This window comes from Arvicola amphibius, chromosome 2 (genome assembly GCF_903992535.2).
Source record: "Arvicola amphibius chromosome 2, mArvAmp1.2, whole genome shotgun sequence".
Classification (NCBI taxonomy): Eukaryota; Metazoa; Chordata; class Mammalia; order Rodentia; family Cricetidae; genus Arvicola; species Arvicola amphibius.
The window spans coordinates 142,232,052-142,258,359 of record NC_052048.2 but is presented as its reverse complement, the minus strand read 5'-3'; the positions used below and the strand labels follow the sequence as shown (position 1 = coordinate 142,258,359).

The window sequence follows — 26,308 nt, the reverse complement described above, 5'->3', positions numbered from 1 at the left end:
GTATATCTAGAAAATCTAACATGACTACAAGCTTGACTATTATTGATGATTATCCATTAACAACCTATATTTCCAAATTATACATTACATTTTTAAATGAACTACACAATCACAATACCTTAATCAATATCAGAAATACATATACATATAACAAAATTGACCTTAAAATCTATACCAATGCAAATTAATCATATCTATATCATATCCCCCTTTAAATGTAAAAGAACATTTATAAACAATATTTGGGAATATGGGCATAGTTATTTCTCTCCAAACTTCTTCCTGCTGTAGGGGGTGGCGCTGTTATTTAGGTCTTTCATGGTATAACCTGTTTGCCAGATTCATCTCAGTCGGCAGTTGAGTGAAGTAATTTTTTGAGGGTGTTCACAGCAACCTTTCAGGAGGACGTGGTCTACCATACCATACTGGTATAGAAGCAATCCACAGGGTCTCATCCTCTGTGAAAACAAAAGAAGACCCTCTCCAAAGCATCATATCCTTAGACCCAAATTCTGAAATCATAATAACCTTACGATATCCATTCTGGTTTAGCTTAGCAGCCCATATAATGGAATGTCTCTCTATACTTAGCTCCTTCACAGTCAAAAATTTTAAAGAAAACACAATAAAATACATAATCCATTTTTACATGGCTTATTTTTCTTCACTTCTTTTAATCTATAACTATCTGTACTCTGTCTCTTTAAAGACTTTACCCTTTTTAAGGCATTAATTTTATTCTCTATATTCTTTTTTTTCTCTCTCCCAAGCCTACGTACACTCATCCAACACTGTGACCCATCTAAAGGTCTTTTATGTCTGAATCTGTCCTATTGTGAATCTGTAATTTTTTTTACTGTCCAGGAACATTTTTGATTTGTGCCTTTAAATCGCTAAGCACTTAAGAATCTAAGCTGTGACCTTCCTAGGTCAAAAACAGGTACTGTGGGCATGCCATGCCCAGTCCAACATGGCGGAGCTGCTGGTGCCTCTGAGCTGCAGAGCAGTGGGCTGCTCTGGATGTTGGCTCCACCTCTCTCCAATTTCGAAGTGGAGGATGTACCATTTTCTACTACTCTGGGGCAGCCAGGTAGGAGCCGCACTCAGCGTGCTGCACAGAAACTCTTTTCATCCAAGTTACAGCCAAATCTGACGCGCACAGCACTGCGCAGCCTGGAAACATCTCTATGTATGGCTGAGGGAATCCGCCAGCCATGCTCTCCCGTCTGCCTAAGCCTGATCCCACAGTCTGCCCAGGTGCAGGTGGGGAGCGCTGAGCCATTGGCATGGTCTCAGAGTACTTTCTTCCCAAACCCAAGGGGGCACACAACCATCCAGTCTCATAAAAGCCATTAAAGTGCTTTAAGGCCCGAGTTCACACTGGCGGCACAACCCAGGAAGCCGCATTTTAAAATGATGCAGCTTTTTTTCTGCTGCTATTGCTGAAACAGGAAATCTCTCTATGGCACGTCCTAGCAAAAAGCTGTGTTAAACTCTCTCTCCCTTTATAAGCCCTCTCAGGTTTTTAAGTGGATTTATTCCATCATGTTGGGTGCCAATCTGTAGTGATGAGGCGAGCATGAGACTCTTAATCTCAGGGTCGTGGGTTTGTGCCCCAGAGTTGCAGGCAGGCCTGCTTTTCATCCTGCCCGGCTCCCGCATGGCTAGCTTAGCCCCGGAAATAATAATACACAAATTGTATTCTTTTAAACACTGCTTGGCCCATTAGTTTCAGCCTCTTCTTGGCTAACTCTCATATCTTGATTAACCCATTTCTAATAATCTGTGTAGCACCATGAGGTGGTGGCTTACCGGGAAAGATTCTAGCCTACATTCATCTCGGGTCAAAGAATCATGGTGTCTGCCTCACTGCCTTCTTCCTCCCAGAATTCTGTTCTGTTTACTCCGCCTACCTAATTTTCTGTCCTATCAAAGGGCCAAGGCAGTTTCTTTATTAACCAATGAAAGTAACACATAGACAGATGACCCTCCTCCATCATGTGGGAAGGTCTATTATAGAGCTATATAGCAAATACTAGAAAATAGTTACAGACTCCTAAATACAAACAACTTTAACAAGCAAGAACGTGCATCTCATAGAAGAAACTATATCAAATATCACAGAACACAACAATCATAATTGTAGATCTGGATGAGATTAGTCTTTTTAAAGAAATATTTTAAAGAAATAAGAAAACTCTTACTATATAAAATATGTTTTATCTAATAGAGCTTATCTAAAACAAAATTTTCTGGAATGGTTAAAAGTAAAGGGCTAGCAAAAGGGGTCAAGCAAATCGAGGTAAAGAACAAGTGCAGGACACTGATTCTTGGCCAAGTAAAACACCGAGTTCCTGAGCATTAGGAATGAAAAAGGAGGAGCTGGGCATGGCGGCATCCACCTGTGTTCTCAGCACGCAGACAGAGCCTGAGGAGTCAGCTGTGGAAGACTATCCTTGGGTAGATTTTCAGGTTACGAGACTGTTTAAGACAAAAATCAGCTCTTCCTTCCCCCCCGCCCCCCCCCCCCAATACACAAGAAAAAAAGGAGGGAAGGAAGGAAGAAAAAATGAAAAGGGATATCTTATACAGGATAACATTCATAACTGTACCACGTGACATATCAACCACCTTTATGAAACAACTACTGGAGAGGTACACGAATGTCATCAGATGTACATTAAGAGCCAGGGGCTTTAATAAAGCATGTGGAATACTGAGCAGTAATAAGTGAGGGGCTAGAAGATCTAAATCATTTAATAGATCTACTTAGATAAAAACAATGTAGTCATTAGGTAAATCTTATTAGAAATACGGTAGGCTTTGAATCCTTACAATTGGTGGGGAACATTCATTGTTGAGTGCTGGAATTTATCAGAATTCTAAAGTCAGCAAACTTGTCTAGTATAAAGCAGTGGATGCTTTATACAGTGGGGAAAGAGATGTAAGGGGTCAAAGGCAAGAAGGATCACAAAGGGGTACTTCTGGTTCTTCTGAAAGAGATGAATTTTTTTTATTATCTTAATGCTTATAGTATTGAAAATATACATAACATATATATCAGAGTATATACTTTTTATATGTAGTTACACTTAAATTTCAAAGAACCTTAAAAAATAAATGACTAAAAAGCATATTGTAAATTAGTATTACTTCTTAAAATGCTAATTTATAGCTATATTGATAAAAATAGTCACTGATAGAGAAATTCCATGTCCAGAAATTTAAGCTATAGACATACCCATAAAACTATACAATAATCATAATAAAAAAAATAGTTGGAAATAACCTAAATGTTTCATATAAATAAGTTAAATAGTGTATTAGATAATCTACACATAAAGGTATTGTTTCTTTATACATGCCAATTAAACTCTTAAACAGCTCTATTAAAGTGACATATAGGAACCTGAAGAGATGGCTGACCCAGTGGTTAAGAGCACTCATTGCCCTTACACAGGAATGAGTTCCCAGCACTTAGATAAATAAGTGGTGGCTCATAACCATTCATAGCTCTCAAATCCAAGGATCTGAGGCTGTCTTCTGACCTCGCAGACAGCAGGCATTCACGTGGTACATAATACATAGGCTCAGGAAACACATTCATACAGTAAATCTTACTGAAGATGAAGTTTATGTGTTGCTACTTCAGACCTGGAGGACATAGGAAAGTATACAGTGATGCTGTACCTCAGGCATGGCAGATGCACATATAGAAGCATAGATGTGGTGTTATATAGATTTAGAGAGGTACCTGAAAGAGCATCTGTCCACAGTTTCAAGCAGCCACTTAAAACAGCTGTTCATAATTTATTGCTGGCAGAATTGACTTGAACTCACATGAGGTTTTTTATAATCTTTATCCACTTAATTGTGAATATTATTAATTTTTGCTACAGTTAATGACCTATAATGTTGTTCTTATATAAAGAATAGTGATTGACCATATCTGTCTATGAGGTAAAATGATTACGAAGATAAACAATATTGGTAAATCTGACTAGAATAGTTAAATGATGAAAATTATAAATGGTGCTATCTAAATATTTCCACACTCGGTTGATCTACAAGATTTTATTTATAGATAATGAAAAAAGTTTTGTGCCAATAAAATTTAATGGATTCCCTAAATGAACACAAATTTGTTAAACTATTATAAGGAAGAAAATTATTCTAGTGTCTTGAAGAGAAAGTAAATCCCCATTCAGATTTTTCTACAAAGTTACTTAGTTGTTCTTACTTGTAGATGATAACTATTACATCCTAGTATGTGTAAAAAATCCAACTCAATCTCGACAAACTGTTAATGCCAGTAAAAGAATTAAGATTTCTGCATACAAGATTAATCAAAACTAAAATTTTAAGAACTCCTTTTCACAGTAGAGCAAGGCACTTACATTCAGGAAGAAATCTGTGAAAATATGTCAGGATCTTCACACACAAAACCAAGTTAGTAAGAAATTAAACAGAACAGATTGATGATTCTGTAGAATCAGGAAGCTTGTTGACAGCCGTGAGATTTATACTGTGGAGACTTTGTGTGATTGCCTCATCTTTGTCTCTCTTTAGGGAAAAGTGTGAATTTTTCTTTAAGAACAAAATATTTATAGTAGATCGCAGAAGGCTTGAAGGTATTCAAAGTGAGTTTAAATTCTACCTTTACATTTTGGGCCCCTTATTTCACATTTTAATGCTTTTAGTCATTCAAAATAAAACATTTTATTGTGTGTTGTTTGTCATAGGCAGGGTGATGGTGGTTGGCGGTGATGTTTCTGCTTCAGTGTTGTACTAAGTAACAGAGGCTGGCGTAGAAATCACCGTATTGCCTATGCTGACCTCAGGATTTTCTTAACTTAGTCTTCCAAGTGCTAGAATTACTGACATGTGTCATTGTGTCTGGCTAGAACTTACTGATTTAATAATTCTTCTTATAAAATCTACTTCTTTCTGTTTGAGAGGACATCTTTCTGGAAGCATGGCATGTCCTGGAAATTGTTTCTAAGAACTGAGATTGAAGCTAGGGTTGGTGGCATTTGTATGTAATCTCAGAATTTGAGGTGGAGGCAGGAAGCTCAGAAATTCAAGGTCAACCTAGACTTCATGAAACTATGTCTTTAAAAAGAAGTGCCAGAAAGTTACACTAGTCTGTTACAAAGCAATTGGTTTATGAGGGAGCATTGATAGGTTCAATAAAAAACATGGCAGTGTGCTCTTTCTGAATTAATCAGCAGCATAGGGATACTTAAAATTAAAAAAAAGATGATTTTCTTTATAAAGTTGCAGAAACCTTGTAAATAAATTACTGTGCTTTAGATTTGTTTTCTTTCTTTTAATTTTTTTCCTGTGGGTGTGAGAACAATACACATCTAGAAGTCAAAGTTCACTCAGGAGTCATTCCTGAGGAATCATCCATCTGTTTGTGTGATGGAATCTTTCAGTGAACTGTGAATTTGTAAAATAAGCTGGGCTAATTGGCCAGCAAGCCCCAGAAACGCTCCTGTCTCTGCCTCCCTGGCACTGGTTTTACAAGGACCATAAGATACCGTGGAGCACTTTCATGTTTCATTTAGCTTGGCAGCCTTCCGGCACTGCCTGCTTAACATAAAAGAAACCGGCTTGGGAAGGCTAAGTTGCCTACCAAGTTTTCAGGGCTAGTCAAGTGGCAGAGTAGAGGCTCTTAGCCATTATGCAGTACTGTTCCCTTAAATCCCTGCCTATCACACACATACTTCTCTAAGTTGAATTTTTAGAGGAGAAATGGTGTCTGTTTCCTTCATCCAGTTGTATAGAAAGTGCTGAATAAAGGGTGAAATATACTGTGCACGTTTAAATTTGTTTTCTTCTTTGCTTCATTGTAATTAAATAGGAATCCCAGGGTATGGATCTTGACGGTATATTGTCATTTTATAAAATGTTTTTCTTTTAGGGAATGAGAAAAATAAGCAGTCAACAGCCGAGGTCAGGGGGGCTACAAGGGCTGCTACCCCCAGCCAGCCAGTTTATTAGTATGATAGCTCCTTATATACCCTTCAAATGGGAAAGCAGAAGACAAATCAGTAAAGAACATCAAACGGCAGAATTTCAGGAGCCTGAGTCCCTGTAGTAGGCAAAGCATTTTATATCTCAGTGTCTGGAACATTTGACCACAGCTTTACAGAGAAAATGTCAAGTTCAAAGCCCTGGCCTTAGGCCCCCTGGAGCTCTGATGGCAGACTATTGCTGGCCTTGACATTCATGCCCCTGCAGGGAACTAAAGCATTGCATTCCTTGTTACACACACAGGACCTTTGGCCCTACCTAGCCCCCAACAGTGATCAGTATTTTTCCAAAATCTGATCTTTAAGGAAGCATCCCTATTTCATTGGATTCTTTTGTTATGCTTTTTCTTGGAATTGTATTTCATAAAAATTTTGCTGCTCTGTTACAAGCACAGGATAATTATCTAAATGACTTTTGGTACTTTCTTAACATTTTTCCAAATATGTAGTGATTTTTAATGTGGCATTTTACTGATTTTGTAAATTAAGCATCAGGTATCAGATATGTGATTGTTTTATGTTTAAAATATAAATAATTTTAACGTCTTGATTTAATACTTAAGTTATATTTTTATTTGGGAAATCAGTTTCTTGAATTAAATGAATGTGAACATTGCATCAAATATGATAACAAAAGTATTTTAAATATTAAATAGTAATCTAGTCCTAACTGTATACTTAACTAGTTCACTTGATAACTTACAGCTTTAAACTGAATAGAAACACTTTTGTAAAGTGCTATTGTGAAACTTGTAGCAAAGAATATAGGTAGTTGTTATTCACTTTATTAAAATTGCTTTACATGGTGTTCTAGAATGCCTGGAAGTATAACAGTAGAAAATATTACTGTTCTCTATTCCACTTCAGTAATACGAACAGTTAAACACACCAATTCTGTCTACCTTGTGAAATAATTCATGGGAATAAATACATAGTTTGGAAAGTGGTTGTTAAGATGCATTGAAATGCTCCATTTTTTTATGACTGAAAATGCATCATTGAGAACTTTAAATGTACCAAACTGCATCCTAGTTCTTTGGGATTCAGATAGGAGCAAGATAGGTAGGGTTTCTGCATTTCTCAGAATTTGACAAGAAACTGTGCTTTGAACAAAATCACATATAATTACATGGATTTGTGAAAATTGCAGAGTACTATGAATATATGTATATTAAGAAAAATCCTAATTGGAGCAACCAGTGAGGTTGAAATTTTGCTTCTGAAAGATGTGTGTGAATTAGTTGTACAAAGGTGGTTGTCTATAAATGTTGGCAAACAGGAGATTTTGTGTCAAGGCTACAAAGGTTGGTGTAGCTTGAATCCAGCAATGTATTAAAAGGCTTAAAAGCTTTAAAATTTACATTTTAATTACTTCCTTTTGGGTCATTGCCATGGTTTGGATATGGAATGCCCCTCAAAAGTTCCCACCCCATGGTGCTATTGGGTGGTGGCAAAACCTTTAAGAAGTAGGGCCTCATGGGAGATTTTTATTGAGGGCATGCCCTCAAAAGGAGTTCTGATACCTTGGTCCCTTTCTCTCTTGTCTTGGCTTTGAGGTAAACAGCTCTGCACTGCAATAGGCTTCTGCTATGGTATGCCATTACAGGCCCAAAGCAATGGGGCAATTGGTCCTGTATGAAACTGTGAGCCGAATAGCAGTTTTCTCCGTGAAATCGCTTGTCTCAGGTGTTTGTAACAGTGAGGGGAAGCTAGCAGTTATAGACAGACTGCAGTGACAGTCTGGGCAAGATGCTATTACAGCTAAGACTCATTGCCAGGCAGAGGGGAAAGATGTGTAGATTCTAGAAATAATGCCAGAGGAGGCATCATTGGCTTGTTCCTTTGTCTGAGTTTTCTGCTTCTACCACTTTCAAGCTTATATTTATGTGGGACTGATGTTTTCTCCTCAGCCATTCTTCTTCATCTTTTCTTTTGAACTCTTATTAATAATTTGCTGGTATTCTAGAGGGAATCATGAAGGGAATAGACACAGTGATAAAGTTAAGTAATCATTCTGCTACGTTCTGTATTTTTTGTGTGTGTGTGCTGAATTTCATTTGGGTACTTAATTTAAATATTGCTGTGACAGGGCTGCACACTTTCTAGTGTTTTGTGGTTGACAGCTTGGGAAACCCCATATATTTATGCTTCTAAAGATGTATTAGCTACTTTTCTGTGTTTTCTATTTCAGGTAAATCTTTTAAGTTAAAAATTCTATTGGATTTTTATAATGTTTCATTTTTAAAGAACTGGCATCTTTTTATATTAGTGATTCTTACTATAGAAATTGTTCTCAATATATTTGAAATGACATATATAGTATAATTTTATGATTTAATCATTTCTGAACATCTTATTTTACCTTTAAATGGCTGTTACTACTATTTAGGGAGAGTACTGATTTTCTCTGTTGATTTGATATATAGCCACTCAGAAAATTTATAATGAAATAGCTATTTATTAGCATTTTTAATTGTGATGTAACTGATTTCCTGATTTCTATTTCTTCTTTTATTCACTCACCCTTTCCGCTTCTGATTTTCCATTTTTGTGACAGTCAAAATGTTTCCGTGGTTTTTTCTTTTCCTTTTCCCTCCCTCCCTCTCTCCCTCCTTTCTTTCTTTCTTTCTTTCTTTCTTTCTTTTTTTTTTTTTTTTTTTTTTTTTTTGACAGGATTCTCTCTGTGCAACAACCCTAGCTGTCCCTCTGCCTCCCAAGTGCTGGGATTAAAGGCTTGCATGCGCCACCACTGCCCAGCTGTTTTTCTTTTAAAGAATTTGTTGCTGTTTTTTTTTTTCTTTTTAACATCTACTGATTATTTTTTGGCCCTCCCTTCAGACCCCTTTGTCCCATTGAAGACTTAATTGATTCACAGTGGTTTTCTGTTTTCTCATATTTTCTGTCTCCTTCCCTCCACCCTCCCCTTCTGTTTTCTCTTACCTCTTTTGGTAGGAATCAAACCCAGGCCATAAATGCCTTTAGACAAGCACTCTACTCCCGAGCTACATTTGCAACCCCTTTGCTCTTTTTAAGATTTTCCCTCAGCTTTATTTTGTTGAATTTTTGATTCAGGCCCCAGCTCCCTGTCTTTTTCTATTTCCTCCTCCTCCTTCCACCCCTTCCCCACCCCATCTCAGTGGCTCTTTGAAGTTTAGAGCTTATGTTTGTTGAATTTGATGCCTCTTGTTCATCGATGTGGATTTCCTAAATGCTAGTTCTTGATTTGTTCATATTTGAGACTGGAGGACTAGATTAAGTACTAACTTTTCTCTCATTCAGATAAAAGTTTCATTTTCTACACCTGATTAAGATGTATCTCCTTCAGGAATTATGGAGGATTGGAATGTTCAGATAGATTCTTCTGAACTCTGGGACTTTCCTTTCTTCCTGGAATCTGAGTAAATCGGGGACACCTCCTTGCTTCGCTGGTGCCTGGCCCTCCCTCTTTCTGGCCCAGCTTCTCAAGGCTCCCCATAGCAGAGCTTATTTCATACAGGAAGCACTTGCACACACACTAGCATTCTCCTGTTGTTAACTATGTCTAATTTAATTCATACTTTACTTTGGAGTGTTCTCTCTCTTCTGTTAGAGTTTGTTTTGTTTTAAAACATGAAAGTACTTTATTGGAAGTTTGGGCATGAGAGGACTAAAATGATGAAAAATCAAAACCCACCCCTGTTTCTGTCCAAAACCGTAAAATAGCACAAGACACATCTGTAAGAAACAGTTCAGACTCTGTTGTCTGTAATATTGGAAAGAACAGAATCCCTTGTCAGTTGGCGTCAGTCCACTGTTACCCTTTGTTAATTGTTCTCACACTTCCTCTATCTGTTTGTGTGTCTTTAGAATGTAGCTGAAAAGAGGTATGTATTACACTTTTATTAGATATTCATCAAGTAGCTGGCCATGGTCACACACATACTTAATCCCAGTACTTGGGAGGCAGAAGCAGGTGGATCTCTATGAGTTTGAGGCCAGTCTGGTCTACAGAGTGAGTTCCAGGACAGCCAGCGCTACACAGAGAAACCATATTTCATATTTTTTTAAAAAAATTAAATTATTTTATATCTTATGTTTAAAAAATTCATCAAGTTAAAAGCTAAGCTGGTGTCACAGGTCTGTATTTCTGTACTCAGGGAGCAGAAACAAAAAGTCAAGACCATCCAGATCTGCATAGTGAGTTTAAGGCCAGTCAGTTCTGCGTAGTAAGACCTTGACTCAGAAAGAAAAGAAATGAGGAAAAGGGAGAGAAAAAAGAAAACACAGGGTAAGTAAAAGTTAAGGATGATAAATAGCTTTTATACTATCAAGATGTAATTATGATCTCAAAAATAAAAGGAATAATAAAAATAAAATTTGAGCTTTCAAATTGAGGGGGCAGGGATTCCCCCTTTAAAATCTGGGAGATTGGTACTTTTATTAGTGTTCTAATATTCCATATGATCAAAAACAGTAGCAATGTATGAGGACCTTAAAAATGGTCCAAGGTGTGTAGTCTTCTTTATTTTTCTACCTAGATCTAGGTGGATCTCTGTGAGTTTGAGGCCAACCTGGTCTACATAGTGACTTCCAGGTCGGAAAAAAAGTTAGAAAATAGCAAGGAAAGAAGGCTTGAGTAGCAAGTCTCCCTGAACAAAACAAAAACCTGTTAACAGATCTGATTAGGAGAGATGATTAACAAATCTGAAATAGGTCCTGCTAGGGAGTGGAAAAGTGTAGATGTTTTTTATTACTTATTGCTCTTTGGGGCCCACCACCCAACTCCCAAATAAATACATGGAAACTTATTATTCTTTATGAATGCCCAGTCTTAGCTTGGTGAGGAATTTATTTTATAAGCTTTGTTAATGCTTTTAGGAGGAAGAGAGGGATTTGAAAGTATTTTGTTTTCACATGCAATGTTTTAGATTTTATCAAACACTTTGAGTATCTGTTTGAAATGTCCTTGGGTTCTTTTCTAGTATATTGATTGACTTTCATATGTTTCATTCCTGGGATAATTTATATTTGGCATTTATGTATAATCCTTTCTATATGTTTCTAGTTTACATGGCTAGTGTCTTACCTGTCATGTATATTTCTAAGGGATATTAGCTGTAATTTTCTTAAGAGTTATATTTGTCTAGGCTTGGAACCAAAGTACCTGATTTCACAGAATAAATTGGCAAAAGTGTTTTTGCCTAGCATAGTGATGCAGAGGGAGGTGGATTTCTTGAGTTCCAGGCCATCTAGAGCTACATAATGAAAACCTCTCTCAATTCCCTCATCCCCCACTCCCATACAAAGAAGAAAGTGCTTATATTATTTGAAAAATTTGTCAAGTTTTAGTTTTAATTATGTTTTTAGATGTTTGGTGGAATTTACCAGTGATCTGATTTGGACTTATGGGAATTTTCTGTGTGTGTGTTATTTTATCTCTATACTTTCTATAAGTCTTCAAATTTTTATTTCCTCTTGTTTAGTATCTTCAAATTTGAGAAAAAAGCAAATGAGTTTTGTGTGTATTAAGTGTAGTCTTATAAAATCAAAACTGTATATAAACATTCATCCAGTTCATGGAACAGTAATTAATGTAAAACAATTTATTTTCTTAAACAGGATTTTTCAGAAGAGTTTTGTTAATTTTTTAATTTGCACTCTTATTCTATAATGGTCTGGAGTTTGAGTATTCCTTTATTTATGTATTCACTAATTCTTATCTGGCTTTTATCTCATCAGAAATGCAGCAAGTTTTAGAAAACCTTACGGAGCTGCCCTCATCTACAGGAGCAGAAGAAATAGACCTGATTTTTCTCAAGGGGATTATGGAGAATCCTATTGTGAAATCACTTGCTAAGGTATACTAGTTCATTCATAAGATTACTGAAGGACTTTGAAAATTGTTTTTATGGAAGTCTTTTCAGTGATCACTGTTATGGAATTTAGGGGGTACATCTTTCTGAATAGTTAGCAAATAACACATGTCACATAATGAAATATTAATGTATGCAAAGATAAGGTTTTCTTGCTTTTTTTATTCTGCCCTTAGAAAATAGGATGACTTTTAGCTTTTGATCCAGTACCTTAAAGCTAGACAATTCATGAGAACAGAGTTGAGCTGGAGCCTGCGAAAGGGATTTTGGTTCTGTCTTCACTTTCTACCAGCAAGGTGTTGTTTTTTTCTTTTACAGTGTAACTTATGCCTGTTTATCATTTAAATTTTTAATCACTTTTATTTAGTTATTTTTATTTTGTTTTTGAAATTTTAGATTTTTTTCCCATAACCCTAATATTTTAGAGGTGTTTTCTTAATCAACTCTGGAGCAAACTTTATTAACTCATTTATTAGTACACACCTTTTTACAGCCATATTTGTAGTTCTGTTTTATTTTAATTGCAGTTTCTTAATAATACTGTTTTTGAATATCAAGGAAGCTCAGTGTATTTATTGCCTGTTTCATTCCCTGCTGGCTCTTACCTTAGAAGTTGTTCCAGGTGGTTTTGCTTCTGGAAAGCCATTCTGATGGTCCTCCAGCCTCTCTTTCATAGATCCACCCCCTCCTTTTTGTTTTGCATTGACTGCTAGAATGCTAATCTTACCTGTGTGGGGTCTTTTGTTTGTTTATTGTCTTTCGTTGTGTTCTAAGGCTTCAGAAAACCCTTTCACCTTTTCCATTAGTAAATATGAATTAATGTGGCTCATTCATCACAGTTACTCATATGATGAGGTCATGTGGTAAAAATAGTTTTCATAACTTACATATTTATTTTTGCTGTATTTTTATAATATACAAGATATTATTTACCTTCCCATTCTGACTTCTTGTTCTGTCCCTTAACAACTTACTGTGTGAGCCACAGCTTCAGGACCTGCTGAAGTCAACAGGAGCTATTTAAGCCCATACTAAAAGAGGTCACCGTGGCCTCTTATTGGTACAGTTGTTTTACTCTTCCCTTATACTGTTGATTGTCACTTTTTATTGTCTGTGAATCACTTTTGTCCCTGTTCTCATGTTTAATTTAAGGCTTTTATTGTGGATTTAGACATCTTAACAACATGTAAGGCATTTTAGTATGCTTATAGTTTCCTAAGGCCTTTAAAATACACTAGAGTAAATAATAGGACTAAGAGTTAGGACAGGTATTCTAACCTTGCCTTTTAAGTTATGTGCTCTATTTATTTTAATGCAGAGTGACGGTATTTATGTGTATTTATTCCCAATAAGTTCTGTGAGTGGAAAATGGATTGGTTTGTACCACCTATGATGGACCTTCAGAAAGTCACCAGATTACCATTCTTAGAAGTTGAAATGGTTGATTTACTTTGGAAAACATAAGGAGCAACTGTACTCTTTTTGATTAAAAATAAAGGCTGGGCAGATAATTCAGAGGGTAAAGTGCTGTGTAAGTGTGAATACCTGAATTCAAGTCTTCCAAACCCACCTAAAGCTTGGCGCAGCAGCAGTGTCAGTGGTGGTGGTGGTGTGTGTTTAAGAAGCAGCAAAAAAGAAACAAAGAGACTTTGTTTTAAATAAGGTGAAAGGCAGGACTGATACCCAAGTTGGTCTCTTCGCTTTCTCTGTGGGATAGTGGGTGTACATACCTGTACTCACACACATTCATTGTGTGCTTGTTCTCCCTTGTCTGTCCCCCTCTAGTCTCTCTCTCTTACATACACACAACATAGGTACACAAAAGATGAACAAAAACAGAGTTGATCAATGATAACCAACATTCAAGCAGATTTTTAGTAAATAAAAGCAGTGATAGTTAAATACTCTTGCAGCATAAAGAATTTGCAGTGAGGGAGGAACATCTGCTTCTCAGTAAGTCACAACAATTCACTTCCCTTATTGCAACAAGAAATTGAAGAAGAAGCTAGACATGCTGAGAGGCGGGATTATGTGACTAATGAGCAGAAAAGCAGTGTAAGTGTTACCATGAATTATTCTTTTAGTAGAGTTTTTAGGTAAGGACTTGAACATGGCATTAGCCCATCTTAATAAACAAGAGAAAAAGAGAAGACATGTAAAATACTGACATTAGAGAATGTGAATCAAATCTAATTGACATTTTAACACTGAGATACAATATCTGAAATTATCTCATTTGATGGTTTTAAGTATTGAAAACTAGAAAATAGATCAACTGAAAAAACCCAGTTGAAACTCATGGAAAGTCCAATCAAAATACAGAACAATAAATGTTCTTGTATGTGAGATGCACATCCAAGATCTAACGTGTGTAATTCCCATCCCCCCCAAAAAAAAAACAAGGAGAGAAAGTAGAAACGGTTTAAAATCAGAAAACAGATGAGTGTTCTGTCTGAGAGAACCCCTTGTTCCTCCTGGCTTTCTTAGCCTGCTTTCTTAACCCAGGATGACTTGCCCAGGTGGCACCACTGAAAGTAGTCTGACTCTCCCATATCAATCTATTAGTCAAGGAAATACCTCACATGGCTTGTCCCTCCCCCAGGCAATCCTTATGGAGGCATTGTCTCAATTGAGGTTCTTTGCTCCCAGATGACTCTAGTTTATGTCAAGTTGATGATAAACTAATAAGAATGACTTAAAGAACCGTGAGTGAAGAGAGAAATCACAAACAAAATACCTTGAACTGAGTGAGTAATTGCAAATGCATGACAGAACCTATAATGTGCTCCAAAGCCAAAAAAGAAAATTTCTGTGTTAGAAAATACCAATGCCCAAATGGGAAAGTGCAGTGCAAATAAACAGAACGAAGTGAGCAATAAAAATGTGACAGAATAATCATTACAACTTATGATAATATATTAGTAAAGTCAGTATACCTCCAACTAAACAAAAATTACTGCCTTGGGTTAAAAAAAAAAAAAGGACACCACAACAAATCCACAGACATTGTTGCAAGGATAATAAGAAATTTATGACCTGGAGCTGGAGAGATCTAGGTTTGATTCTCAGCACGTAGATGGTTGTTCACAACCTTCTATAAACGCCAGTTCCAGAGGATCCGATGCCCTCTTCTGGCTTTCTGGGCATGAGACACAGATGTGGTCCATAGACATTCATGCAGCCAAAATACCCACACATATAAAGTAAACATTTATCTTTTTTCTGAGACAGGGTTTCTCTCGGAACTCACTCTATAGACCATGTTGGAATATCCACTCTACCACTGCCTCCCAAGTGCTGGGTTTAAAGGCATGTGACACCACCAACACCAGGCTTAACATTTCTTTGTAATTGTAAACAGTTTTGTGACCATGACTGTGACAACTTAAGTGTAACTTAATTTCTTAAAAGAGAAGCCTCACATAAGAGATAACTTCAGTAGCTCTGCATCTAGTTCTCAAACTTGGATGTTTGAAGTTTAAAGCATTGTATAAAAGAAGCTCCACATCTCTTTACCGTAAATTCTACCAAACATTTAATGAAGAAATAATGCTAATTTTACATAATTTTTCCAGAAAAGGGAAAAGGAAGAAAACACTAATGTTACCTTGAATATAAAAATATTTTGATAAAAGAAAATTTCAGAATTACATTCCTGACAAGCATAGATTTAAGTCTTCTGTTTGTTTTAAAATTTATTTTATGTGTATGAGTGTTTTGCCTACCTGTATGTCTGTACACCACATGCATGATTCCTGCCCAAGGAAACCAGAAGATGGTGTTGGATCCCTGCAGCTGGAATTACAGATGTTTGTGAACCACCATGTGGATCCTGGTTATTGAACCCATGTCCTCTGCAAAAGCAGACAGTGCTCTTAACAGCTGAGCCATCTCTCTTGCCCCAGTTTTAAAATTCTTAAGATTAGCAATTACAACAGACAAAACAGTAATAACTTGTTATAATATCATTCATATGCAAATAGGAATAATTTGACATTTTATTTTTATATTTGTAATCCTTTAATTTCCTTCTCGTCTTATTCTGGCTGTTGCTTGCAGCACTATATTGAAAAGGAGTGGGGATAATTCAACTTTTATTATGTTGAGGTATGTTTTCTGCAGTCCTACTCTGTCTAGGACTTCTTATCATTAAGGCATGTTGGATGTTGTCACAGACCTTTTCTGGTTCTATTGAGATGATCATGTGATTTTTGTTTAAGTCCATTTGTATGAATTATATATTTTGACTTAAGTATGTTGAACCAACTGCATTAATCTTTTTGATATGTGCTTGTAATTCAGTGTGCTAATATTTACTGAGGGGTTTGTATCTTCAGAGTTATTGCTGTGTAGTTTTGTTTTGTTGTTGTTTCTTTATCTGGTTTGAGTATTACCGAAATACTACCCTCATAGTACAAGTTTGCAAGTGTTCCTCCTGTTTTCTTTCTTTTTCTTTTTCCTTTCTCTTTTATTTTTTAAGAGTTTAAGAAGGATTAGTTACTGTTCTTTCAAATTCTGGTAAATTCTCTGAATCCATCAGGACCTGTATTTTTTAGACAGAAAGCTTTTTATTGCTGTTTCAATATCCTTCTTGTTATAGGTCTGTTGAGGTTGTTAGGGTTTCTATTGCTGTGAACTCAGAGATCTGCCTGCTTCTGCCTCCTGAGTGCTGGAATTAAAGGTGTGAGCCACCACCATCCCTGGCTCAGATATAGGTAACTTATCTGATAAATAATTTACAAGTATTTTCTCCTAATCAGTAGGTCATCTTTTCAGTTTCCTTATTTTACATTGTGTGTGTATGCATGGCCTTCTGGACACGTGTCCACATTCATGTGTGTGAGTACAAGCATCAGCATGCCAAGGTGCAGAGAACAACCTTGGCTGACAACCTTCACTTTCCACCTTGTTTGAGGCAGAACCTGTAAACAGAAACTGTACTTTTATTTCCCTGATGCCCAGACCCAAATAATCCCAGACACTGTATTAATTAACACTGGCTGATGACTCAGGCATATTTCTAGCTAGTTTTTATATCTTAAATTAACCAATTTCTATTAATCTGTGTATTGGCTGTGGCTTACTGGTAAGGTTCTTGCTTCTTTCTCCTTCAGCAGCTACATGACTTCTACCTGACTCCACCTTCTTTCTCCCTACACTCAGTTTAGTTTTCTGGCCTAACTATCTTCTGCCCTGCCATAGGCCAAAGAACATTCTTTATTAACCAATAGTAATAAAACATATCACAGCATATGAATATGATATATATGGGAATCCCATATGAGGAGAGAGAGGGAGAAAGGGAGAGAGAGAGAGAGAGAGAGAGAGAGAGAGAGAGAGAGAGAGAGAGAGAGAGAGAGAGAGAGAAGCCTAGCTGGGTGGAGCTTTCTTCTGCAGCCCTGGCCTGTGCTGGTGGCTAAAATGTTCTAGAAAAATAGCTTTTTTCATGAATTTGTACCCCAAATGTTGGGCGCCAGTTGTAGCCCAAATAATAAAAATGCAGAGACAGGATTGTTGTTTGTTTCTTTGTTTATTTGTTTTGGCATGCTTGGGTTCCTTGTATGAATTTTAGAATTAGCCTGTCAGTTGCTACAAAGAAGTCACCTGTGTTTCCAAAAACTATTACAATGACTTTTTTGACCATTTAGAAACTTACATGTTTCAAGCTGAGAGTTACTACCATCTGTCCTGAACAGTTTTGTTTCAACTTGACACAAGCTAGAGTCATCTGAGAGGAGGTAACCTCAATTGAGACAATGCCTCCTTAAGTTCAGGCAGTAGGCAAGCCTGTGTAGGGCATTTTCTTAATTAGTAGTTAATGGGAGAGGAACCAGCCCTTAGTGAGTGGAGACACCTTTGGGCTGGTGGTTCTGGGTTCTATAAGAAAGCAGGCTGAGCAAGCCATATGGAGCAAGCTAGTAAGCAGCACCCCTCCATGGCCTCTGCATCAGCTCCTGCCTCGAGGTTCCTGCCCTGTTTGAGTTTCTGCCTTAGCTTCTCTCAAAGGACCGTGACTCAGGGTATGTAAGCAGAACATCTGCCCTTCCCCCTTATGTTGCTTTCGGTCATGATGTTTCATCACAGCAATAGTAACCTTAACTAATACGCCATTTCTTAAAGGAAAAGACTCATTTAATCAAACATGTGATTCATTTGCCCCTTTAATTTTTTTTTAATACAGGGTCTCACTATATAGCCTTGTTGCCTACCTGGAATTTGCTATGTAGATCAGGCTAGCCTCCCGTGGGGGTGTGCTCTACTGTGACCTGCTCTTAACTGGTTTTTAAGGTTTCCTGTGACCCTGTTAGTTTAAAGAATTAAGTTGAAGTTGGCACTTAACCCTTGAAATTATTAAATAAGTTTTGATGTTAAAGTAAATTAATGGTCTCAATTTTTTTCCCATGGTGCCTCAGAGCTTTAATAACTATATATTATAACTATGGTCCTGTATTTCTGTTCTAGGAAAAAATGAAATTGGTTTTTTTTTTTTTTTTGTTAATGTTTCGATAGATTCTCATGTTCCAAGTTGCCCTCAGGCTCACTATAGCTAAAAATGGCCTTGATCTTCCTGATCTTCTTGCTTCCACTCAAGAGTTTTGATTACAGGCATGTGTCACCATGCCTGGCTATTAAATTGATCTTGAATATTTTCATTTTAGAAATTGGTTCTCCATATTAATCTTACTATAGCCATAATTTCACTAAAACACTTCCTTAGACTTTCTGTATTTTATATTAAGAGGCTTTATTTCCATAAAACCAATCTGTGAAGTGAAGGAACGTTGGGTATGTTTGGGTCACCTTCAAGTTCCACCTCACAGGAGACACTGCCTTGTCTGCCTGTAGTTTTTATCATGTTACCACTTAGCATTGCCTAATATGTAATAAAGGCATGTGGAGAGGAGAGGAGGGAGCTGTATTATGAATAGTCAAGTCAGCAGTCATTTCTGTACTGAAGGCCTGAACTGAAGCAATCTATACATAGCTTTATATATATTAATTATGTGAGTAACACAGGAGAACACTTAAAACCTGTTGACTTAGTGCTTGAATATAGTAAACTGGTCATTGTCTGTGTCCTAGAGAACACAGAATTTTTACAGCTCTTCCTAAGAGCAAAAACATGCAAGTCAGAGGGGCAGGTGGTCTTTCAAAGCCGTGGAGTACCAGATACCTGTGGTAAGGGATGGGACAGAAGAAATGGCATACCTGTCTTGGGAGAGCATACTTTTTTTTTTTTTTTTGGTTTTTTCGAGACAGGGTTTCCCCATAGTTTCTAGAGCCTGTCCTGGAACTAGCTCTTGTAGACCAGGCTGGCCTCGAACTCAGAGATCCGCCTGCCTCTGCCTCTGCCTCCTGAGTGCTGGGATTAAAGGCATGCGCCACCACCGCCCGGCTGAGAGCATACTTCTTAAAGCAGCAGTGGAGGAAGCCTGCAGAAAACTGAAAACTTCCCCATTCTTCTTACTCTTGCATTTTCTTGTTTTTATATTTTTTCTTATCCAAAAAAATATAATTGTTTATTTAAATCATCTTAGGTCTTTTGACATGCCATCGTATGTTTAATCAGAGCTGCTGCTTCTTTATCAATCTATTTCATAACTTTAAAAATGTTTTCTTCTGAGGTCTTTCTTAAAGTCTCTTCCAATTAAGAGTTTACTTTGCTGGGTGTGATGGCACAACCTGCTGCCCCAGCTACTCAGGATAGATACTGAGACAGAAAGATTTCTTGAGTTGACAGTTCAAGGTCACTCTAGCAGCATAGAAACTGTCTCTTAGGGGAAAGTGAAATTTGTCCCATGGGGAAAAAGATGCATTCTTGTAAATCACATTGGAAAAAAATATTATGTAAACAAAATGATCATCATTTACAAGTGTTATCAAGTTACAAATGTTGTGTTTGGATTCTCAAGCAACTATTCTGCATGGTGATATATACAACATGGAAAACATCACAGTAATATGATACTGGAAGTAGGATTTCTATTTAGCATTTAAAGAAATGAATTACAATATATCAGTGTAAAATTTGTCATCGTACATGGTCTTCTGAATTGAATCTCAGTAGTTACCCTTTCCCTGTCTTTAGAATTAATGAGCAACTATTTGTCAAAAGATGGAGCCTATGTAGTGTTCCTTCTCAATATGAATTTAGAATCCTGGTTTACTCCTATTATTAAAAAATGTTTGCACCTGAGATAGTGTAGGACTGTGGAAAAAAGACTTAATTTTTTTAAGGTACAGATATGAAAGAGGTTGACTCCCAGTCAGAGTGTGAGACCTCTCAGAACTGCTCAAGCACATTTTCCTCTATGTTGATGATTTACTTAGTGTTTTCATTACTTGGTAATGAACCCAGTATGCATTAAGAAAGAACAGTGCCATTGAGCTATATCCCTAGGCTAGATTTTCAAACATGAAAAATACTAGCTTCGGGGTTCTGAAGTTTCCAAGTGAGCTTTGGTTTTGGTTTTGTTTGTTGTGTTTGTGCATCCATCGTCTTTCTGTCTGTCTGGGCTCCATTTTCAAGATCAGCCCAGACACTGGCCTCAAACAGCCAGCCTGCCGTCCCGGATTCCCCAGGACTGGAGTTACAAACATAGCCAGTGTGCCTGACTCACTTCTTTTTTAAATCATTTCAAAAATAGTAACATGCATAATGAATGTTTTTATTCTTTTTATACTTAATTATTTGCTTTAATGAAATGAAACAGTGTCCAGAGTTCAGGAATAGATACCTAGTTAGTGAGTAGAGAGTAGCATGTGCTCCTTAGGTATCATCTGGCCTGTTCAGTGTTTTTAGCGGTAACTGTAAAAATGTATATATTTCATGGCATTTAGGGTAGAAATAAAGACCAAAGTCATTACATTTTATGGTGTATTTATAAAAATCCATCTATTGCTTCTGATTAAAATATCAAATATGGCTTCAATAAATTAGACCTCTAATGTTTTTTTCTTATATTTGTGCCTGTGTGTGTACATGCTACTGTGCTTATGGAGGTCAAGAAGACACCTTTCAGGGAGTCAGTTCTCTCCTGCCATGTGGGTCGTCCCAATGATAGAACTCAGGTCATCAGTCTTGGCAGCCAGTGCCTTTGCCTCTTCACTGACCACCTTGCCCACTCTCTAATTAATAGCTTGTAAAACTAAATATGTATGTGTGTGTGTATATACATACATACATACATACATACATACATACATACATACAAGTGAAATATTGGTTGAAATAAAAAACTTCAGTAATATTACTTTAATCCATTGTTGTCTTTTCAGGCTCATGAGAGGCTTGAAGATTCAAAATTAGAAGCTGTCAGTGATAATAACTTGGAATTAGTAAATGAAATTCTTGAAGATATCAGTCCTCTAATAAGTGTGGATGAAAATGTGGCAGAGCTGGTTGGAATACTCAAGGAACCTCATTTCCAGGTAACTTACCCTCTTCCACAGCTTTCTCCTTCCACGCTGAGTAATTCATGTTGTGTAAAGCCTGTCTTAAAATTCCCTAAGTCCTAGACTATGTATTTTAGTATCCTAATGTTAAAGGAACATAAACACACATACATGGCTATGTACATCACAGAAATGTACAGTGTCTGCCACAGAAATAACCTTGACTTTTCTTTTGTGCCATCAGTTAACCCTGACCATCAGACCCCATCCTTGGAAGAATTCTCCTCACTTTGACAGTGTCGCTGTTGCCACCTTTTGTTCATTCATTTGTTTAGCTTTTTGTTGTTGTTGTTGTTGTTCCTTTATTACTGGATGAGGGGCGTGTGCCATAGCAGATATATAGAGGTCATAGGACACCCTGTTGGGATCTTTTCACTCCCTTTACCATGTGAATCCCTGAGATTGAACTCAGGTGATCTAGGTTGATGTTGGAGCCTCTGAACCATCTTGATGGCCATTTTTTTCTTTGTTAATACCACTGTTTTTCTCATTCCTTGTTTGGCCTAGTTTGGACCATTTTTTAGTATGTTTCAGTATCAGGGTTAATTCAGTCAAACCCATGATGAAAAGATGACAGGAAGTTTGTTTATGGATAGAAACTGTCACATAGCATACTTTGTTCTATAGGTTTAGAAAAAAAAAGTGTAGATTTTTTTAAAGTGTAGATTTTTTTAAAGTTAAGTTGCTTTAAGTTAAGCAGTTTCACAAAGAAAAATTCACTTCAGAGCAGAAAGGATGGTATATTTTTATTTTAAACCTATAATGGTTAAAAGTGTATGCTAGTGGAAACTATTAGGAAAGTAACAAGCGAATAGGAACCCCAGAAATACATCCAGCTGTGCATGGCTACTCGTTCTGTGATAGAGACTTTACATTTTAGTAGGAGAAAGAAATGCTGTGGTAGAAGAAAGTGACACTGTCTTTGCCCTCAAAATTAGATGGTAACACTCTTTTGCTTTTGTAAGACACCATTTGTGATTGAGTTCATGTAAGGCAGTATAAAGTATTTGAACTTTATCTTGAGGGCAGTGGAGAATCTTGGGGCCAGGGCAATATATATATATATATATATATATATATATATAATATTATATTATTATATATTATTATATAATATATAATAATTATATATATTATATATTATATATATAATTATATATTATATATAATATATAATATATATTATTATATATTATATTATATTATTATATTATATATAATAATATATATATATGAATTTATGACCCATGTCTGTGGGATTCCCATTGTTATCTTTACTGAGGTGTTTAGTTGAAGAGACAAAGCTATCGTCATCATTTTCGCACTTCCTGAGTTTATCTGGTTGATTTCCTGATGTGTTATTTACTTATAGAAGTTTTGATTAAAAGAGTGATGACTCACTTCTCAGGTGAACTACTTTAAGCTCAAATACATCTTTAATGATGTTGCTATATGAGAAGATGTAGAGACCTGGTTCCCTACCAATGTTGGTACTGAAATCAGTTTCTTGTTTAAGGACTGTGAACGTCTAATCCTTTCTTTGAAATTATCTCAGCTGGGTAACATTATTCAGATACTTTCTTATTTGGAGGTGTGTTACTTGTTTCTTTTAGGGGATGGGGTCTGGTTACATAGTACAAGCTGGCCTCTAATTCACCATTCTCTCCTGCCTTGGTCTTCAGAGTGCAAGCATTATAAGAATGTATCACCACAGGGGGCTAATATTGTGTAGCTGTTATTTCCTAACAGCCGCTTACCTCTAGATAAACACAAATTAATAATCCTTGCCTAAATCATTATTTTCACTTGGGATTATAAATAGCATTTTCCAAATTGTCTCATTCTGTCTATGTCAGGTGGCATTGTTCTGTAAACTCAGAGCTTATCTTCAGTTGCCCTACTGACTTGTAACATTTCTTCCTGGAAAGGCAGCAAAATGATGAGTCCTATTCTTTACCAATTTTCAAAGTAAGAGTTGTTGAAAACATCAGCTTCAAATGATAGGAAATGGTGCTTTTTAGTCCTTTTATTTGCTAAATAGCTTTGTGGACCTGTAAGGTTTTTCCCCCTTCTGATAGTTATCCCTTTTGCATTCAAATTACCACAACTTTAACCAGGGACAAGCAGCCTTTTAGTATATGAATCTGGAGCACATGAAAATTCTTGACCAGAGAGATAAAATTGTATTAATAGTGTATCATGTAGTCACAGGAGCAGAAAGCCCTGCCTCAAAATAGAGGCCCCAAATACAGCTTTGAAAAACTTCCAATGTTATTAGAAAAACCTCTCACATAGAGATTTCTGAGTTCTTTTCCATTTTCAAATTTTTATGTGTGTATGTGTATTTGCATGTGTGTTTTATGTGCATGCATGTACACACAGTCTAGTGATCAAAGTCTGCTGTTTCCCTCAGTTACTTTTCATCTCCTCCTCCTCCCTTTCTCCCTCCCTGTCACCCTCCCTGTTTGAGACACTTTGTCACTGGACGTGGAGCTTACCAGTTGGCCAGCAAGACCAGAGATACTCAGGTGTCCATGTCACAGAGCTGGGGTTGCAGACTGTCACCACTGTGCCCAACTTTTCATATGCGTGCTGGGAATCGGTACACAGAACTTACTGACTGAGCCATCTTCCTAACCCTGCTTTAAATTTCTCACAGTATCTTTATGAAATTGTCAGGAATTACAAGTTAAGCCAATACCCAGATTGTTTCTGTCTTGAATGTGTTGATACTTTCTAGCCCTACTTCTATTTGTCGTGTTTGAACTTGTATTCTGTGTACTCAGAATTTTTTTAGTTTGGTGTTATGGCAAGTATTGAATTAAAACTTAACTCCTTTAGGATAAGGAAGTTATTCATATTTAATATACAAAAAAAGGCAACTACACAGTTTCTAGACAACTACCTCAAGAATCATCTGTATAGCATACATATAATAAACATAGAAAGCAAATTGAACTGTATATCTGTAACCATTTATGATTCTTTTTAAATTCAAAACATATAGACTAAAACCTTAATTGTTAATGTGTAATTTCATATTAATGATAGAAGTTATTGATAGTTATTTTCTCTTAGACCTCTTTTTAACATACCTTTTATACATGTAAACAAATATTTCACATTACTAATATCAACATAGTGAAACTTAGAGTTTCTATCACTTGACTTTTTTTGTACCTTATGAATAGATGAATAGAGATTAGTGGTAAAGGCCAAAGAAGATGCTGACAGTGTTGGTAGGAAATTTGTCACCTCCCTCTACCAGCCTAGAAACCCAGGCTTGGTTTCTAGTGAACATGACACTTTAAAAATAGGATACTAAATTCTACCAGACTCTTCAAACCTGAAAATCTGAATATGATACTGTTTGATGCTAATAAAATGATATAGTTTTTACTTTTCTTAAAAATATTATATATGTATTGTATGTAATTCATACTGGGAATTTAATGTGTCCTGAGAAACTTTTAGTACTCCACAGTGATAATGAACTAATAAATTATTTTTAGCAACTTGTTCCATCAGTAGCTAATAACCACAGGCTGTTTTGACTCCTTAACAGTCGCTCCTGGAGGCCCATGATATTGTGGCATCAAAATGTTATGATTCGCCTCCCTCAAGCCCAGAAATGAATAATTCTTCTCTCAATAATCAGTTATTGCCAGTAGATGCCATCCGTATTCTTGGTATTCACAAAAGAGCTGGAGAGCCATTGGTGAGTAGATGAGTCACTGCTTTCTTAGATATGAAATGTCATGCGGCCCAGTCTCAGCTCCTGATATGCTATTGAAACTGTGCTCATGCTTATTTTGTCAGACTTACGGCCTTTGTATGAATACACAGAAGATGATCTGTCAATCATGTAGCCTATGAAACGCAATCAAAATGAAACCTTAAGCTTACTTAGAAGCTATAAATATGCCAGTAGGAACAGGAAAACTGTTTCATTTCTTCCTAGCCTTTTAGAAATGATGTGTTTGCTTACTAATGATAACACCAAAACAAGGAAGAAAGTTGTTACTCAAAGTTGAAGTAAAAGGGGCTCTATTAGGTAGTGAAGTTAACTACTACATCTTACAATTTTTTTATTTGTGGTTCCTGAAAACAGTGATGTGGCAAACATGACAAGTCGGGAACCACTGTTGCTTCCTGAAGCTTCGTGTGTCTGTGGAATACAGCTGGATTTTAAGGGTTAGCCCATTTGCATTGGTGTTCTGATGTCACATTTGCACTGACTTTATTTACACTGGATAGGAAATAACATGGGAAAAGAATTCACTTACCTGGTTTCAGAATATTTTATTTGTATTCAAAATGTTTACATATTTATTCTTATTGAGATGAAATCATTGTTGTTTTTTTTTTATATAATTTCCTCCAGGGGGTAACATTTAGGGTTGAAAATAATGATCTGGTAATCGCCCGAATCCTTCATGGAGGAATGATAGATCGACAAGGTCTGCTTCACGTGGGAGATATCATTAAGGAAGTCAATGGACATGAGGTTGGAAACAATCCAAAGGAATTACAAGAGTTGCTGAAAAATATTAGTGGAAGTGTCACCCTAAAAATTTTGCCAAGTTATAGAGATACTATTACTCCTCAACAGGTTAGTGATATTTCCTGAGTGATTTTAAAAACACTTCATTTTTTTCATTATTCTATTTGCTAGATGCTTAATCGTTACTGTTTTGTTTAAGAGAGTTTGTCTTGGTAGAGTTTTACATTTTTATATAATACTATCTTAGTATTATAAAGGAAATGATAAAACATTGGTTTGTGAGCATTATGAACCCTGTTATTTGGGTAGTCTACAGGTAGGTGTAAGAATTTTAAGTACAGTTGTTGAAAGCATTTTTGACTAAAGCATTTTTGACATCTCTTATTTTTCAAACATTGTTTTAGGGCCTCTGAGACAGCGTAGACTAGCTTACCTCCAGGTTAATGTTCTTGTGATAT

At 36.4% G+C, this 26,308-nt stretch overlaps 1 protein-coding gene across 2 annotated transcripts in view; it reads left to right on the top strand.

Moving 5' to 3' along the window:
* Positions 1-26,308, top strand: part of Pals2 (protein associated with LIN7 2, MAGUK family member) — a 106,247-nt gene that overhangs the window by 40,811 nt on the left and 39,128 nt on the right. Inside the window, exons 1-5 of one of the 2 annotated variants that reach the window (XM_038318362.2) lie at positions 10,287-10,305; positions 11,757-11,875; positions 21,170-21,322; positions 24,912-25,064; positions 25,731-25,958. In XM_038318362.2, coding sequence (XP_038174290.1) covers positions 11,759-11,875; positions 21,170-21,322; positions 24,912-25,064; positions 25,731-25,958 — 651 coding nt within the window. In that variant the 5' untranslated portion in view covers positions 10,287-10,305; positions 11,757-11,758. Of the gene's footprint in view, positions 1-10,286; positions 10,306-11,756; positions 11,876-21,169; positions 21,323-24,911; positions 25,065-25,730; positions 25,959-26,308 lie in introns of those variants that run through there. The other variant, XM_038318365.2, reaches the window with a different exon arrangement.